Raw genomic sequence first — 14,893 nt, forward strand, 5'->3', positions numbered from 1 at the left:
TATCGAATATGCAAACCAGTTTAACATTGACGAAGGAGAGTACCATCTCGATATTTTATATGACAGGAAAAATGCAACTGTTAAAATCAATAGAATAGAAGACCTTGGAGAAAACGTTTATATTTCTACAAAATATAACAACTTGGCATGGTATAGATTTTTGAGGATGTTAAATCAGCCTGCAGCATATCCAGTACACCCGAACTTTTATGAAGTCGAAAACCCTAATGGAACATATGAAAATGTTTTCGACTCAGATGCTATTATAGTTCATGCTTCATTTTCTGGTGCACAAAACTCTTTTTTATGCTTGGCAAATGACTTTTACGAAAAACCTACAAAGCTATATGAACCACCAAGTGGAAGTATTTCAGACTTTCAAGTATGGTTTACAACAGATGGAAGAAAGAGAATAGTTCCATTATACCATGCGTTTTACTTAGAACTTAGTCTCATATACAACTACTATCGAACGGTAAAAATATAATTTTAATACGGTTGAGGTGTTGGATTTGGTTGCCAACTAGACTGTGGTGCAGGTTCAGGTTGTTGTATAACAGGAGCTTGTTCTTCTGGTTCAGGGTCTTTAGGTATAATACCAACGAACTGACCTACTCTTTTGCCAATATTTTTGACTCCGTTCCAAATTCCTCTTCCGACAGATTTTATTCCATTCCATATACCTCTTCCAACATTTCGAAAGAAGTTTCCAATACTACTGAAGAAACCCATTTTACTATATGTAAAAATCTAATGTCCGCCTAGTCTCTTACGTTTCCTTCTGAGTTCCATAGCATTTTTTAACTGGAGCTCATACATTCTATTTCTCCTCTGGTAGAAAACATACTCTGGGTCAACTCCTGTGTTCGCGTCATCTGCATAGAGTTGTTTATATCCCACTTCAGGGTTTGTATAAAACTCTTTCCATCTCATATTTGCATACCATGGTGGCAAACCTAACGCAGCGTCATTTGACATGGCAGTTTGCATTTGTACATCTGTTGGCACTTGACCATAGTTTGCCATTGCAGTTTGTATTCTAACTTCATTTGGAATATTCTCTGGGTTTGGTTGTCCAGGTTGCTGTGCATTCGCTAAGTTCTGTGCGTCCATTTAATATTAGATAAAAATATCTCTTACGAGTACATATACTGGACATTTGCAGGCATTGGTTCATCTTCATATTCTCTATATCTTTCTGCCACGTCAAATAAGTAAATGACACAATGGAAAAAACCTAAAACAAGTAGTCCTATTTCAAACCACATTTACTTACCAATAAAATTTCTTTGTTATGACACTTTTTCCGGTTTATAGGACCTCTCTCATATTCTATCTTGTCATATCTAAACTCATAGTCATGTATGTCCTCTAACCATCTCATAACACTTTCCAAACCACTTTTATCGGATGTAAAGTAAAAGCATGGATGGTTATGTAAAACGTCTAAAGTTTCTAAAGAGTCTCTCAAAGTCCAGTCTACTTGGTATTGAAAATCGCATGTGTTATAGAACGGCTGGTCTACTATAAAGAAAACATTTTCCTTGTTTTTATATTTTTCATACAACTCTGTCCAACGACATCTCACAAACTCTATACCCTCAGTATATTTTTCTATGTTCTCTTTGAAAACCTTTGTATAGTTAAGATATAAAACGTTTGACATAAGTGTTTCAATGTCATGAACTCTTATAGAACCACTATACAATAGTCTAGAAGATATACTATCCCAGTCAATATACTCTGCTTTTTTCAAAACCTCTCTGACAGTATTTTTCTTATCTAATGGTATACGTTCCATCTTACCTATAGGTATCTTTTCTTTTAACTCTTTCAATATTTTGTTTGTGTCTGGTATATGTTTGAGACGGTTCATATAGTTGTCGAAGTCATTGCATATAATCTTTGAGTCAGGAAATACAGTATGGCACAAATGAGATATATAGAAACTTCCACCGAACAAATCTACAAATGTTAGACCATTCGGTAGTTTCTTAAGTTCTCTCAATAGAATATCTTTACATCTACTCTTATTTCCAAAGAAGGGTAACGGTGGTTTTGTAAAATTCATTTTATATATATAATAAAAATGTTTTTTCCTGAAAAGTGACAGAAAAGTGACTGGGGCTAGAGGGCACGAAGTGCCTGGAAGCCCCACTACCTTTTTTTTTTTTTTTTTTTATTTGATATTAAGAAAGACATTTAAAATTCATAAAAGAGCCAAATAATTTCATATCCAAAGTTATTAATATTTGAAGATTTGAGGAAAGAAAAGGAGAAAGATTGCATATGAAATGTTTTCAAAAAATACATCAGAAATTGTAAAAGAATTTTAATAATTAATAAGATTTGGATGGGTTAAAATTTGTGATGAAACCACCCGATGCTAACTCACGCCATACATAGACAGAAGCATTCTATCACGCAACCACCCGATGCTAACTCACGCCACACATAGACAGAAGCATTCTATCACGCAACCACCCGATGCTAACTCACGCCACACATACACAGAAGCATTCTATCACGCAACCACCCGATGCTAACTCACGCCACACATAGACAGAAGCATTCTATCACGCAACCACCCGATGCTAACTCACGCCACACATACACAGAAGCATTCTATCACGCAACCACCCGATGCTAACTCACGCCACACATACACAGAAGCATTCTATCACGAATCCACCTAATTTGACATTAATTTTTATTAATCTTATTTTCATTACTATATGCAACCACCCAATTTGGCATTAATATTCATAAATATATTTATCAAACTTATATGCACCCAACGAATTTTCAAATTCCTATCAACCACTTCTGTATTTTTATATTTTACAATTCTTTTATATACAAATTTAATACAAAGTTTTTATTCACCCATCATCTCTACTTCTTTATTATCTTCAATCTCATTCTAGCAGCTCTCGCATCTTTTACTTCCTTCATTAATTCAGGCAAGTATTTTTCCAACCAAATTTCTGGTTTATTTTGTAATGCAGATTCATAATTTTTTGATTGTTTCTCCAGAGAATTGATTAAATCTTTGGCATCTTGGAACGTTTCAAGATTATAAAGCAGTTTTACGACTAAAACTGCTTTATTTTTATCGTCAATATCAATAAATTCTGCGTATTTTGATATTTCGATCGGCGAACTCTTTTCTTTGTGATCCACGAGTTCATCCTGATCACCTACATTTTTATCGATTGGGAATTCTATGATTTCACCTACGTTTTCTCCTATTTTCATAACATGTATGCCTGCAGAGGGAACATGACTCTTATTCATAAAGAAATCCTTGCAATATTTACAAGGATTCTTATCAGTATTAATATCATTATAGGAGAATCCGCAATGTATGCATTTTTCGTTTAACAAGTCATTCTTCTCGCGTTTTTGCTTATTAATGGGATCAATTGATTCATTAATCCTAATGATAGTATCATTCAGAATGAATTTGATGAAAGTAGAAAAGTTTCTTGCTTTTTTTGCAAGTTCGTTAATGTGTCTATGCTTACCCTCTGCACTATTATTAGTGCTTATAGGTGGAATGCGGTGGTATGCTGCTAAATGCTCTTGATCTTTATATATCTGCTTCCATTTTTCCAGCTGCTCATCTGATATATTCTTTGTAGCATACATTTTCTGAACCGATGGATCAAAACATTTGTAATTGTCCTCAAAATCTTGGGCCGATTTTGATAATAATACTATCAGAGCAAAAACATGTAGTAAAGTATTATTGCCCATGGTTCCGAGATAGTGCCTAATACAGATATAATTTTGGAAATGATTCGTATTCAAAAATTTTAAAACTCCAGTACCTAAATCGCTCATCCATTTGATTCTTGAAAAGTGCTCCATAATGTTTAATGATTTAAATTCAATATTCATGGCTGTAAGCCACCGTTGATAAGCAGCGGATGATTCGCTGCGCCCTATGTATATCCCTAGAGGGTAACCTCGCATATAGTAATTACCACGAGGAAAAATAAATATATATTTCGGCCATGAAAAAGTAGCATCTAAGTGAATTAAATTACACTCCAACGCCAAATTTCCTGATTCGCTTGGAATATATATAAGAAATTCTATAGGATTTCCATTGACGAATAAACTATCACTTCTTATCGTTGTGCTATAATTTACATAAAATTTCCCGGGATATGAAGTTAAGATATCACCAATCTCATTATCATGCTTTATTTTTTCCTGTATTTCATCTTGCAGAGGATGTCCTGGGAGATCAACTTTCGTTATTTGAATGTACCATTTTAACCTCCCTGAAAACTCTTTGGGTAATTTTATGTTTTTCATGTTTTTTGGTACAGTAATCATCCACAACGTATCTGATACTTTTGAATATTCAAAGGATACGATTTTGTCATACAATGTGAAATTTTTAAAGGGGAATAATCTTCGTTTTGAAGTAGAAAATAATTTAAGTTTACAGATCGATCAGAACTTATATTGGAAAGGCCCAAATGAATAAATGCTGGCATTTGTTCCAAAAACTTCAATGTTTGTTCATAAGTTAACACATTGATATGAATACCAGGGCTTATTAGAATTAATTGCATTGATTTGAGTTTTTCAATATCAGTATTTTTAGAGCATTCAAAACAAATATGGCAACCATCTATTGTAATTGGAGACCGATCAACTGGAATTTTTTCTATGGATTCATGAAATTGTTTGATCGCTGTAAATTTAATACCCATGATTTGTTCAAAATCTGCTTGAATTTTTTTGTCAGCTTTCAAACAAGCTTTTGCTAAAATTTCCAGAAGGTCATTGTTTTTTATTTGATTCAAAACATTAAAGTTCTTGTACATAAAATCATTATTTTGAATTAGGGCCTCATGGAAGATTAAATGAATCTTTAAACGAATAACTTTGCTTTCATTCAAATTCATTACTGATATAATATTATTTGTTGAAACAATCGAAGAGAGTAATGGATTTCTAAATGTAGAAAATAACTCTGAGATATTGTATGCAAAAGATAAAACATACTTGATTTGGTTTGTAAATTGATAAGTCTGCAAATTGAATTTATCATTCATTTTGAAAATTGTTTCGTTTGGGCTTGACATTATCAATGCTTTCATGATTGGTGTAACATTATCTATATTACACGAATTTAAAATATTAATTGATTCAAATTTAACTGCTAGTTCATAGAAAGAATATTTACTATTATCCAATATAGATCTGATACGTATTTGATAATATTCTTCACCATTTTGATTTGTTTGATCTGAAATTAAAACATTAATAAAATCTTCGATTGTTAAATCACACGATTTTCCTGAAAAAGCAAAAATATTCGAATATCTTTTATCGCCATTAATTATTGCTTGTATTAATGGTTTAGAAATTCCTGCTTTTGAGTATAATTCCTGGTCAAATGAAAAATTTTGTAAGAAACCTATAACCTGTGCATAAAATTTGGGGCGGGCAATTATAAATGCTTCTAAAAATTTAAGAATATATTGTTCCCCTAGACGATGGATTTTGATTTTAATTTGACTGAGATCTGTTTGCAAATATTTTTCACTTATAATCATATTTACCATTTCTGTAAAAGCTTCAGCGGATTTCTGAAATTTAGGTGTTGTTTCATATGTTTGAAGATACTTTACTTCATCGCTATTCGAGATAAAACGCTCTTTGAGTTCCTCCAAATAACAAATGATAGATTTATTTTCAAATCCAAATAATTTATGTCCAAAATTATATACATTCTTAATATTTCTGTTTAATTCTTTGATTTTTGAAACGATTTGTCCCCAAGGATATGATGGTGAATCTCCGACATATGCATTTGATAATGAATCCAAAACAGTGAATTTAGGTTTACCATCTTGATAAGTTATTTTATTTGTATACCATTCTTTTTGATAGGGTTTATTGGAAGAATAATATAAAATTTTTGAAATATACCCATCTGGATAAATTATTGAATCAGAATTTACACTATTACATCTAATAGAACCCAACTGAATTAAAATCAAATCATCCGAAACATTTAATGGTAGATGAAGATGGTTTAGCATTAAAAAATCGTCACTTTTTTTAAAATTTCGTATTTTTAAGAGTATGTTGAAAATTAAACATACTCTTAATATATGTTAATAATTATCATTTGATAAAATTATTTAAATAGTAATCAAAATATTGTTATAAATATTAATGGAGTTGAAAAATTATGATCATAAAAGTAAGATGTTAGCATCTAGCCTCAGTAGATACTAAGTCATATCAGAATAGACACATATTCATCCTCAATTGACTCTTACTCATATTCAATTGGTTCTCACAAATAATCAATTGATCCTTACTACTGATCAATTGATTCTCACAAATAATCAATTGATTCGCATTAATTATCAATAGATTCTCACTAAGAATCAATTGATTCTCAGTCACCCTAAATTGATTCTCACTACTTATTAATTGATTCTTACTCATCCTTAATTGATTCTCGCTAAGAATCAAGTGATTCTCACTCTTCCTCAATTGATTGTCACTTATTCACAATTTATTCTTAAACAACCTTAATTAACTCTCAGTATTCTTCAATTGATTCTCACTAATTATAATTTGATTCTCAGTCATCCTCAATTTATTCTAACTCAATAAGAATATGAATATGAAAATGGATTGGAATAGGTGATAATTAAAATATATTGATATGAATTTGTGAGAGTGTCTTTAATAAAGAAAAATTTGTCAAAGAACAATAATGTCAAATTGGGTGGGAGCATATAGTAATGAAATATTTATTGATAAATATTAATGTCATAATAATTGAGAGCATGTAGTAATGAAAAATTAATTGATAAATAATAATATTAAATAGGGTGATTGCATTGATCAATACATATATATGAATGAATTTCGATGTCAAACCGTCAGTCATATTGTTAGTCAAAACGTCAGTTATATTCTCATTCATACACTCACTCAAACCGTCAGTCATATTGTCAGTCAAACTCTCAGTCATATTGTCACTCAAACTGTCAGCCAATTGTCAGCTAAACTCTAAGTCATATTCTAACTAAAGCCGTCACTCATATTGTCAGTCAAAACGTCAGTCATGTTGTCACTCAAACTATCAGTCTTATTCTCACTAAAATCATTAGTCATACACTCTCTTAAACTATGAGTCATATTGTCACCCAAACTTTCAGTCATATTCTAAATAAAACCGTAAGTCATAGAGGCTGTCAAACCGTCAGTCATATTGTCGGTCAAACCGTCAGTCATATTATCAGTCAAACTGTCAGTCTTACTCTCAATAAAAAGCTAATTCATAGTGTCTGTCAAACCACAGTCATATTGTCACTCAAACTGTCAGTAATATTCTAATTAAAGCCGTCAGTCATATTGTCAGTCAAACTGTAAGTCATACACTCACTCAAATCAACAATCATATTGTCACTCAAACTATCAGTCTTATTCTCACCAAAACCGTCAGTCATATTGTCAGTCAAATCGTCAGTCATTCACTCACTCAAACCGTCAGTCATATTGTCAGTCAAACTGTCAGTCATTCACTCACTCAAACCGTCAGTCATATTGTCAGTCAAACTGTCAGTCATTCACTCACTCAAATCAACAGTCATATTGTCACCCAAACTGTCAGTCTTATTCTCACTAAAACCATCAGTCATACACTCTCTTAAACTATGAGTCATATTGTCACCCAAACTGTCAGTCTTATTCTCACTAAAACCATCAGTCATACACTCTCTTAAACTATGAGTCATATTGTCACCCAAACTCTCAGTTATATTCTAAATAAAACCGTAAGTCATAGAGGCTGTCAAACCGTCAGTCATATTCTAACTAAAAAGCTAATTCATAGTGTGTGTCAAACCGTCAGTCATATTGTCACTCAAATTGTCAGTCTTATTCTAACTAAAAAGCTAATTCATAGTGTGTGTCAAACCGAAGTCATATTGTCACTCAAATTGTCAGTCATACACTCACTCAAACCGTCAGTCATATTGTCATCCAAACTATCAGTCTTATTCTCACTAAAACCGTAATTCATATTGTCACTCAAACCGTCAGTCATATTGTCATTAAAACGGTCAGTCATACACTCACTCAAATCAACAGTCATATTGTCATCCAAACTATCAGTCTTATTCTCACTAAAACCGTAATTCATATTGTCACTCAAACCGTCAGTCATATTGTCATTAAAACGGTCAGTCATACACTCACTCAAATCAACAGTCATATTGTCAGTCAAACTATCAGTCTTATCCTAACTAAAAAGCTAATTCATAGTGTGTGTCAAACCGAAGTCATATTGTCAGTCAAACTATCAGTCTTATTCTCACTAAAACCATCAGTCATACACTCTCTTAAACTATGAGTCATATTGTCACCCAAACTCTCAATCATACACTCACTCAAATCAACAGTCATATTGTCAGTCAAACCACAGTCATATTGTCACTCAAACTGTCAGTCTTATTCTAACTAAAACCGTAAGTCATCGTGTGTGTCAAACCGTCAGTCATATTGTCACTCAAATTGTCAGTCTTATTCTAACTAAAAAGCTAATTCATAGTGTGTGTCAAACCGAAGTCATATTGTCACTCAAATTGTCAGTCATACACTCACTCAAATCAACAGTCATATTGTCACCCAAACTGTCAGTCTTATTCTCACTAAAACCGTAAGTCATACACTCTCTTAAACTATGAGTCATATTGTCACCCAAACTCTCAATCATACACTCACTCAAATCAACAGTCATATTGTCAGTCAAACCGTCAGTTATATTGTCACTCAAACTGTCAGTCTTATTCTAACTAAAACCGTAAGTCAAAGTGTCTGTCAAACCGTCAGTCATATTCTCAGTCATACTGTAGTTCATACTATCACCCAAACTGTTGTTCATACTGTCACTCAAACTCTAAGTCATATTGTCAGTCAAACTGTGAGTCATATTCTCTCTCAAACCTTGAGTTATACTGACAACCAAACCCTCATTCAAAATGTCACTCAAACTGTCAGTTATATTCCTAGACACATTCAAACTTTCAGGCATATTGTCAGCCAGATACTCAGTTATAGAGTCACTTTTTTGTCATTAATGAATTCAGTTATAGATTCAAACATACATTCGGTCCAATATTGGATCATGCAGTTAATTCTACATTTTTTTAACTTGTAAGTCATTATTTATGAAAATATTTAAAATAGTGTAATTGCACAATGATGTGCAGTATTATCTTTAATATTAATATTGTAATATGATATTAGATTTTATCATATGAGATATTAATATTGATTTATGGATCACTGCACAATGATGTGCAGTATTATCTTTAATATTAATATTGTAATATGCAATGTTATATTCTAATTTGAATGTTCCTTTTTAACCTCATGATTTCTTCTCACTGATCTGCCTTTTTATGCAGCATTTTGTATTTAATCTCTCTTATCCTTTAGATTCTCTATGCTTTCCATCTTTCTAAACCAGATTCCATTGTTAATTCTTAAATTAACACAAATCTTAAATTTCATATTAGTCATTGATCTGAAGTTATTGAAACATCTGACGTCTTTAGATTATCTTATCTAATATTAAAATGATTGATCTATTTACATTTTTAAAATAGTCCTAAAAAGTCTCAATATTTATAAAAGCATAATAAAATTAAATTTTTTAATATCATTTTCTAAATTATTCGTTTACTTTATGGCATAGTCTTGAAAAAGTATCAAAAAACATTATCTTAATGGTCTCTAAAGAGGTTAAGTAGCATACACACAGATATGCTAATGTGGTAAAAAGAGATTTATTGCAAAAAGTCCAAAATAGTATATTTATTATCAAGATTCGCGTGGAAACGTACGAGTTTGGGACGAATAACTAACATTCTTAAACATTTAGTAATACTCTGATAAGTACAAGTCCTTAGATGCGACATATGGCTTCTTTTGTTCTAACTTACCAAATTCAAGAACTCAAGTTGGCAGTAACTCTGTACTAAACATACTCTAAGAGCTTGTCATTATTCCGTGTATGACAAATCATACTTTAATGTTTTACTCGTTGAATAAAGAATGCTTGATTTTGAAATCGAATGTTTTTGCTTAAATAGTTCCAGATTCTTGAACTAGGGACGGAATTAGAGGACACGTCTTTGCTGGTTAGTCGCGTGCTTGATGACAATATGCTACAATTATAATAAACGTACAAAAGGGACGAAAATTGAGAGCTTGTAACTTTCAACCATTAGCAAAAAATGTTAAATGTTAACACTCAGTCCATTTGAATATGAAAAATAAAATTGACTTTGATTAAATGTTTTTATTTATCATGCAATTCTTCTTGCGACCAAAGATTTGAATAAAATTTCAAAAAATAAGATAGCTTAAAAAATAATATACGGTAGTGTTTACTAATAGATGAATAGTATATAAATTCTATTAAAATGGATTTGATCCAAAAAAATATAAAACCAAAAATAATTGTTATAATTTAAATGAAGAAGTAATTTAAAACGATTTTATTTATGATCAAAATTTGATTATAATTTTATTTATGATCAAATGCACTTGCCGCAACATATAATTGCGAGTGTCTGCTGCTTTGGTCAAAAGAAGCAGCAGACACTCGCAATGCGAACCGAATTGTCCCAGAAAGACCTGGAAGGGGGTCCTTTCTCAAGGTCAGGACCCCCTTCTAGTCTTTCTGGTCCTGGAAGGAGCGCTTCTGACTGGTCTGTGCGCTGCTTCCAGGAAGAACATGAGATTGCGCCAATAAGCTCCTATCAACAAATTTTGACTAAAAATATAAAGTATCCTTTTGTGATTTAACGAATAGCTCAATTTTAAAATAGATTTGATTCTAATAATAAATTGAATGAGTTTCGCTTACGTTTAGAATTTAATGATTTATATGATTTTTTCGTTCACAGAAGAGTCATTGATATCCAATATCAAAAAAACAGCAAAGACACACCATAATAAATGATATTGAAGCTAAATATTACATATTTCAACATATCTAAAAAATTATTATAAGATTAGATCTCATGCAATGCCGAGCAGTTTCCTAATGCATAATTACTTATTTATACAGAATCAATTATATAATATTCACATTGCAAATTATATACATTCTCACGAAGCAACATGAAATAGACTGTCCGAATTTGAATTCAAATAGAGATCTACTTCAAAAGGATTTCTTACAATATGTAATCTCGATGTTGATCACTGGAATACAAGGGATGCACGTAATTTACAAATTGTTGCAAAAATAGTAGTGCAACAAAAATTTTATTTTTACCTTGTCACTTGATATATAACAATTGCAAAAACTCAATCAAAAATAGGATTTGAACAACTTTTTAAAATTGTGAGAAAAATTCTATCGGCACATTCTATTCAATTTTAAAGTATTTCTTTCATATTCCAATCGATTATTCAATATTTGCCAATCACAAATTTTAGTTCAAAATTCAAAAAATCCCTAATTTTAATTTCAGATGAAATCTCGCAAAAATAACATTGTTTTAACCATATAAATATATATTTTATATATTGTATAGTGATTTTTTAATATTTTTATGAGTAAAATCGAGAGTGAGGAAATGTGGACTACAAAAAACGATAGAAATGAATAGTTTACATGGGAATTCAATACTTACAAGTATTCAATGTCACTTTTGTGCTCGAGATTTTGACTCTAGTATACAATATTTTTTATATCAACTCAATTATCTGTGTGAATTAAATCGGCTTTTTTAATGATGTTTGTATTGTATGTCATTATCTAGATAAAGCAATAAAAACAACAGGCTTTACACAAGGACTCAAAATTTCATCTCATCTCAAAAATAAAAAGAAGGCTAACTCATAAATGTTTCGAAATCTCTATGAAATGGATGCATCTCCTCCCTCTATAATGTGTTATTAATGATGCCATAAATTCATTTCCAAGAAAACACATATATTGTTTAATCATATCAAGAAAAACAATTCAAAGTGCTAATGCAAGCAGGATATATTTCACCTTCTTGTAATTGTTGCACCTTTAAAATAGCGAGATGCATCTTTATTCAACAATAATTATATCGAATAACTTAATCTTTGCTTATTACGAATCGAACTACAATGAAATCTTAATTTATTTACCTTTTTAATACTTATATCCTAAGTGATGATCGTTTAACGACTATATTCAAAAAAAATTAAATATTAATCTTCGAAATCAAACAATCCTCTTTTGTTTGTGATCTCAATGCTTATTATAGCACGAAGTCCGATTTAGATCTTATGAAAAGCATGAAGAGGAAATTCTATTGTTTTTTCGATCTTCTTATAATAAAGTGGGAGTATGATTCTCTGAGCGTAACTATCGCTTGCCCTACAATGTCAAATGCCCTTAAGCCTTATAAATTCGAAAAATAAAATATTTTGGAACAAATAGATAAATATTGCATTTACTGATAACACTCTCATAAAATATATCAAATGTCATATTAAGCCTTTCGTCTTTTTAATACATTTCATTCTCTTATTCAGTCATCTGATACAATGAGCCATTTGTATAAAGTATTTGCATATAACATACGATATAAAAGGCATAAATACTAGATGAGCTGATAATAAACATATTACGATCAATAAAATTATATCAACTTCTGGAATATCAGATAGAGATATTGTTTTCAACTGGTATTATCTATGTGTTATTGATTTATGGTCATATAAGTTTATATTGTTTTAAAAAAAATATGCAACAATTAAAAGATAATATGATAATGCTTTATTAATTCTGAAATAAATACATAGAACAAATAAAGATTAAAGATGCATGCAAACACAAACATATAATGAAAATTATTCTATTGGCATTCTGAAGAGAGCTCCATTAGGCAATCGTGCTGTACCATTCCTAACTTCAGCAAAGAATGGATGATATTTTGCCTGTTCAGCAGTATATCTAAGAACAGGTGAGTATACAAATATTTTCTTGAGAAGATCCAAGAGCAATGGATCAAGAGGCTCGTTAAATGCATGCTCTATACCTATTCCTGGATGATAAAACTGTGGTTGAAGCTGAAGATTCATATCATGAAAATCACTTATCGTAGGAGTACCAATGAAATTAAGAATAATCTGTTTGAGGCTTTGATTTGAATCTGCATGGAATATCTCATCTCCTCCTTTAAACATCTCTGATAAGACGCATCCTGCAGCCCAAACATCAATTTTAGATGTGTAAAATTGAGATTCGTATAGTAACTCAGGGGCGCGATATGATCTGGTAGAAATGTATGAAACACTTGCTTCGTTTATTTTAAGTTCTTTGGCAGAACCAAAATCGCAAATTTTCAAAATTCCTGTATCTGGGTCTACAAGGATATTTGATGATTTTATATCGCGATGTGTTATATTTATTTTGTGTAAATAGTCGAGTCCATTGAATAATTGATATCCAAATATTTTGGCAAGAGATGTTGTGATTTTGTTCTTTCGTAGATATTTATGCAAATCTGTTGGGAGTAAATCTGTGAAAATATATAAAAATTCTTGGTCACCTTCACGTTTAAGCTCGTATTGATGAAGTTTAAGGCAATTTGGATGTCTAAGTGCTTGAATCATAGTGAGTTCTCTGTTTTTGTATTTTGGATCCTGTAAAACTTTTTTCAATGCCAGTCTTCTTCTATCATAATATTCGATAGCGTAGATGTTTCCGAAAGTTCCAGAGCCAATTTTTTCAATTACCCTATATTTGTCAGTATTTTCTGGCTGCGTGATGTATTGAGATCTGTTAATGGGACGTTGGGTAATTGTCTTAGGCTTCATTGGCTTGAGGACGATAAATTTTTTTAATTTGGTATTTCTTTTACCAGGTTTTCTTGATTGTTTATAGAACTACATATAAAAATATTTAAGATTTGTCTGATGACCAAACTGATTTCTTTGAGATGTATTTTGTGAACTCTTTAATTCTTGAAAAAGTAGCTAATAAAGCATAAATCTTTCAGTAATAATGGAAAAAAGTTTTAGAACCAAATAGCCAAAATCAAATTCGCTAAATTGGACATTTCGTTTGTTGCAAATCTATTCGTTCAGCAAACCATTTGAAAATATAAATGAATTGATCCAATACTACAAAGATACGAAATCCATATACAATAAAAATTAAAATAAATGAATACATTAGATTGCTTATAAATTCTAAATGTTAATTATAATGGAAATGGCCAAAATAAAGACAAAAAAATTCTGGGCGAGAAAAAACGGTTTGGTCTTTAAAAACATGGGTAAAGTCCACGGTTCCCTTGCTCAGGCAGGCAAAGTTCGTTCTAACACACCAAAGGTCCCAAAGATGGATAAGCCAAAGGAAGTCCGCGGCCGTGCTCGTCTGCGCAAGATCTACAACCAGCGCTTCCTTGCTGTTAACCCAGATGCTAAGCGCAAGACAGGTCCAAACTCACAATCTCAGTAAATTATTTATTAAATAAATAGCTTCTTTTATAAACATATCAAATCTCGACTAAGACATATCAAAAAAAATTCTTTTTTAAATCCTAGCAAAAATACTATACTATCGATTATAACAAATCGTAGTTACTTCGCTTTTGAAATTGTTTTTCAGAAACAATATGATTTCAGACAATAAAGTTGATATGATGTTTGAGTGAAAAAATGAGTTGTCATTTAGATGTAAGATAAGGAAAGTTGGTGATTCATCAATAAATTATTTGTATTTTGATAAAATATCGACATTCAAAATAGTAATATTTATGAATTTAGAATTTTTGTATCAAAATATTAATTTCATTATTTTTTTATTGTAATTTCATCCATTTAAATTTCGTTGAAATTTCCA

At 31.1% G+C, this 14,893-nt stretch overlaps 6 protein-coding genes across 6 annotated transcripts; 1 reads left to right on the forward strand and 5 right to left on the reverse strand.

The window, feature by feature from the left end:
* Window positions 1-519: 519 nt before the first annotated feature.
* On the reverse strand, window positions 520-732 carry TVAGG3_0048330 (serine threonine-protein phosphatase family; the record flags this gene model as incomplete). Its single annotated transcript, XM_051220936.1, has 1 exon — window positions 520-732. A coding segment is annotated over one exon (213 nt), but the record flags the coding sequence as incomplete, so codon positions are not given.
* Window positions 733-750: 18 nt separating this feature from the next.
* On the reverse strand, window positions 751-1,113 carry TVAGG3_0048340 (uncharacterized protein; the record flags this gene model as incomplete). Its single annotated transcript, XM_001306512.1, has 1 exon — window positions 751-1,113. The coding sequence occupies one exon, from the start codon at window positions 1,111-1,113 to the stop codon at window positions 751-753; it is 363 nt and encodes a 120-aa protein (XP_001306513.1).
* A 366-nt stretch (window positions 1,114-1,479) lies between these two features.
* On the reverse strand, window positions 1,480-2,071 carry TVAGG3_0048350 (phage tail repeat-like family; the record flags this gene model as incomplete). Its single annotated transcript, XM_051220937.1, has 1 exon — window positions 1,480-2,071. A coding segment is annotated over one exon (592 nt), but the record flags the coding sequence as incomplete, so codon positions are not given.
* Window positions 2,072-2,895: 824 nt separating this feature from the next.
* Window positions 2,896-3,297, reverse strand: TVAGG3_0048360 (uncharacterized protein; the record flags this gene model as incomplete). Its single annotated transcript, XM_001306513.1, has 1 exon — window positions 2,896-3,297. One exon carries the CDS (start codon window positions 3,295-3,297, stop codon window positions 2,896-2,898), a length of 402 nt encoding a protein of 133 aa, XP_001306514.1.
* A 9,495-nt stretch (window positions 3,298-12,792) lies between these two features.
* On the reverse strand, window positions 12,793-13,891 carry TVAGG3_0048370 (protein kinase protein; the record flags this gene model as incomplete). The annotated part of the gene is made up of 1 exon (XM_001306514.1): window positions 12,895-13,863. One exon carries the CDS (start codon window positions 13,861-13,863, stop codon window positions 12,895-12,897), a length of 969 nt encoding a protein of 322 aa, XP_001306515.1.
* A 416-nt stretch (window positions 13,892-14,307) lies between these two features.
* Window positions 14,308-14,577, forward strand: TVAGG3_0048380 (Chain e 40s Ribosomal Protein S30; the record flags this gene model as incomplete). The annotated part of the gene is made up of 1 exon (XM_001306515.2): window positions 14,321-14,509. One exon carries the CDS (start codon window positions 14,321-14,323, stop codon window positions 14,507-14,509), a length of 189 nt encoding a protein of 62 aa, XP_001306516.1.
* Between the last annotated feature and the right edge of the window lie 316 nt (window positions 14,578-14,893).

This window comes from Trichomonas vaginalis, chromosome IV (genome assembly GCF_026262505.1).
Source record: "Trichomonas vaginalis G3 chromosome IV, whole genome shotgun sequence".
NCBI lineage: Eukaryota > Parabasalia > Trichomonadida > Trichomonadidae > Trichomonas > Trichomonas vaginalis.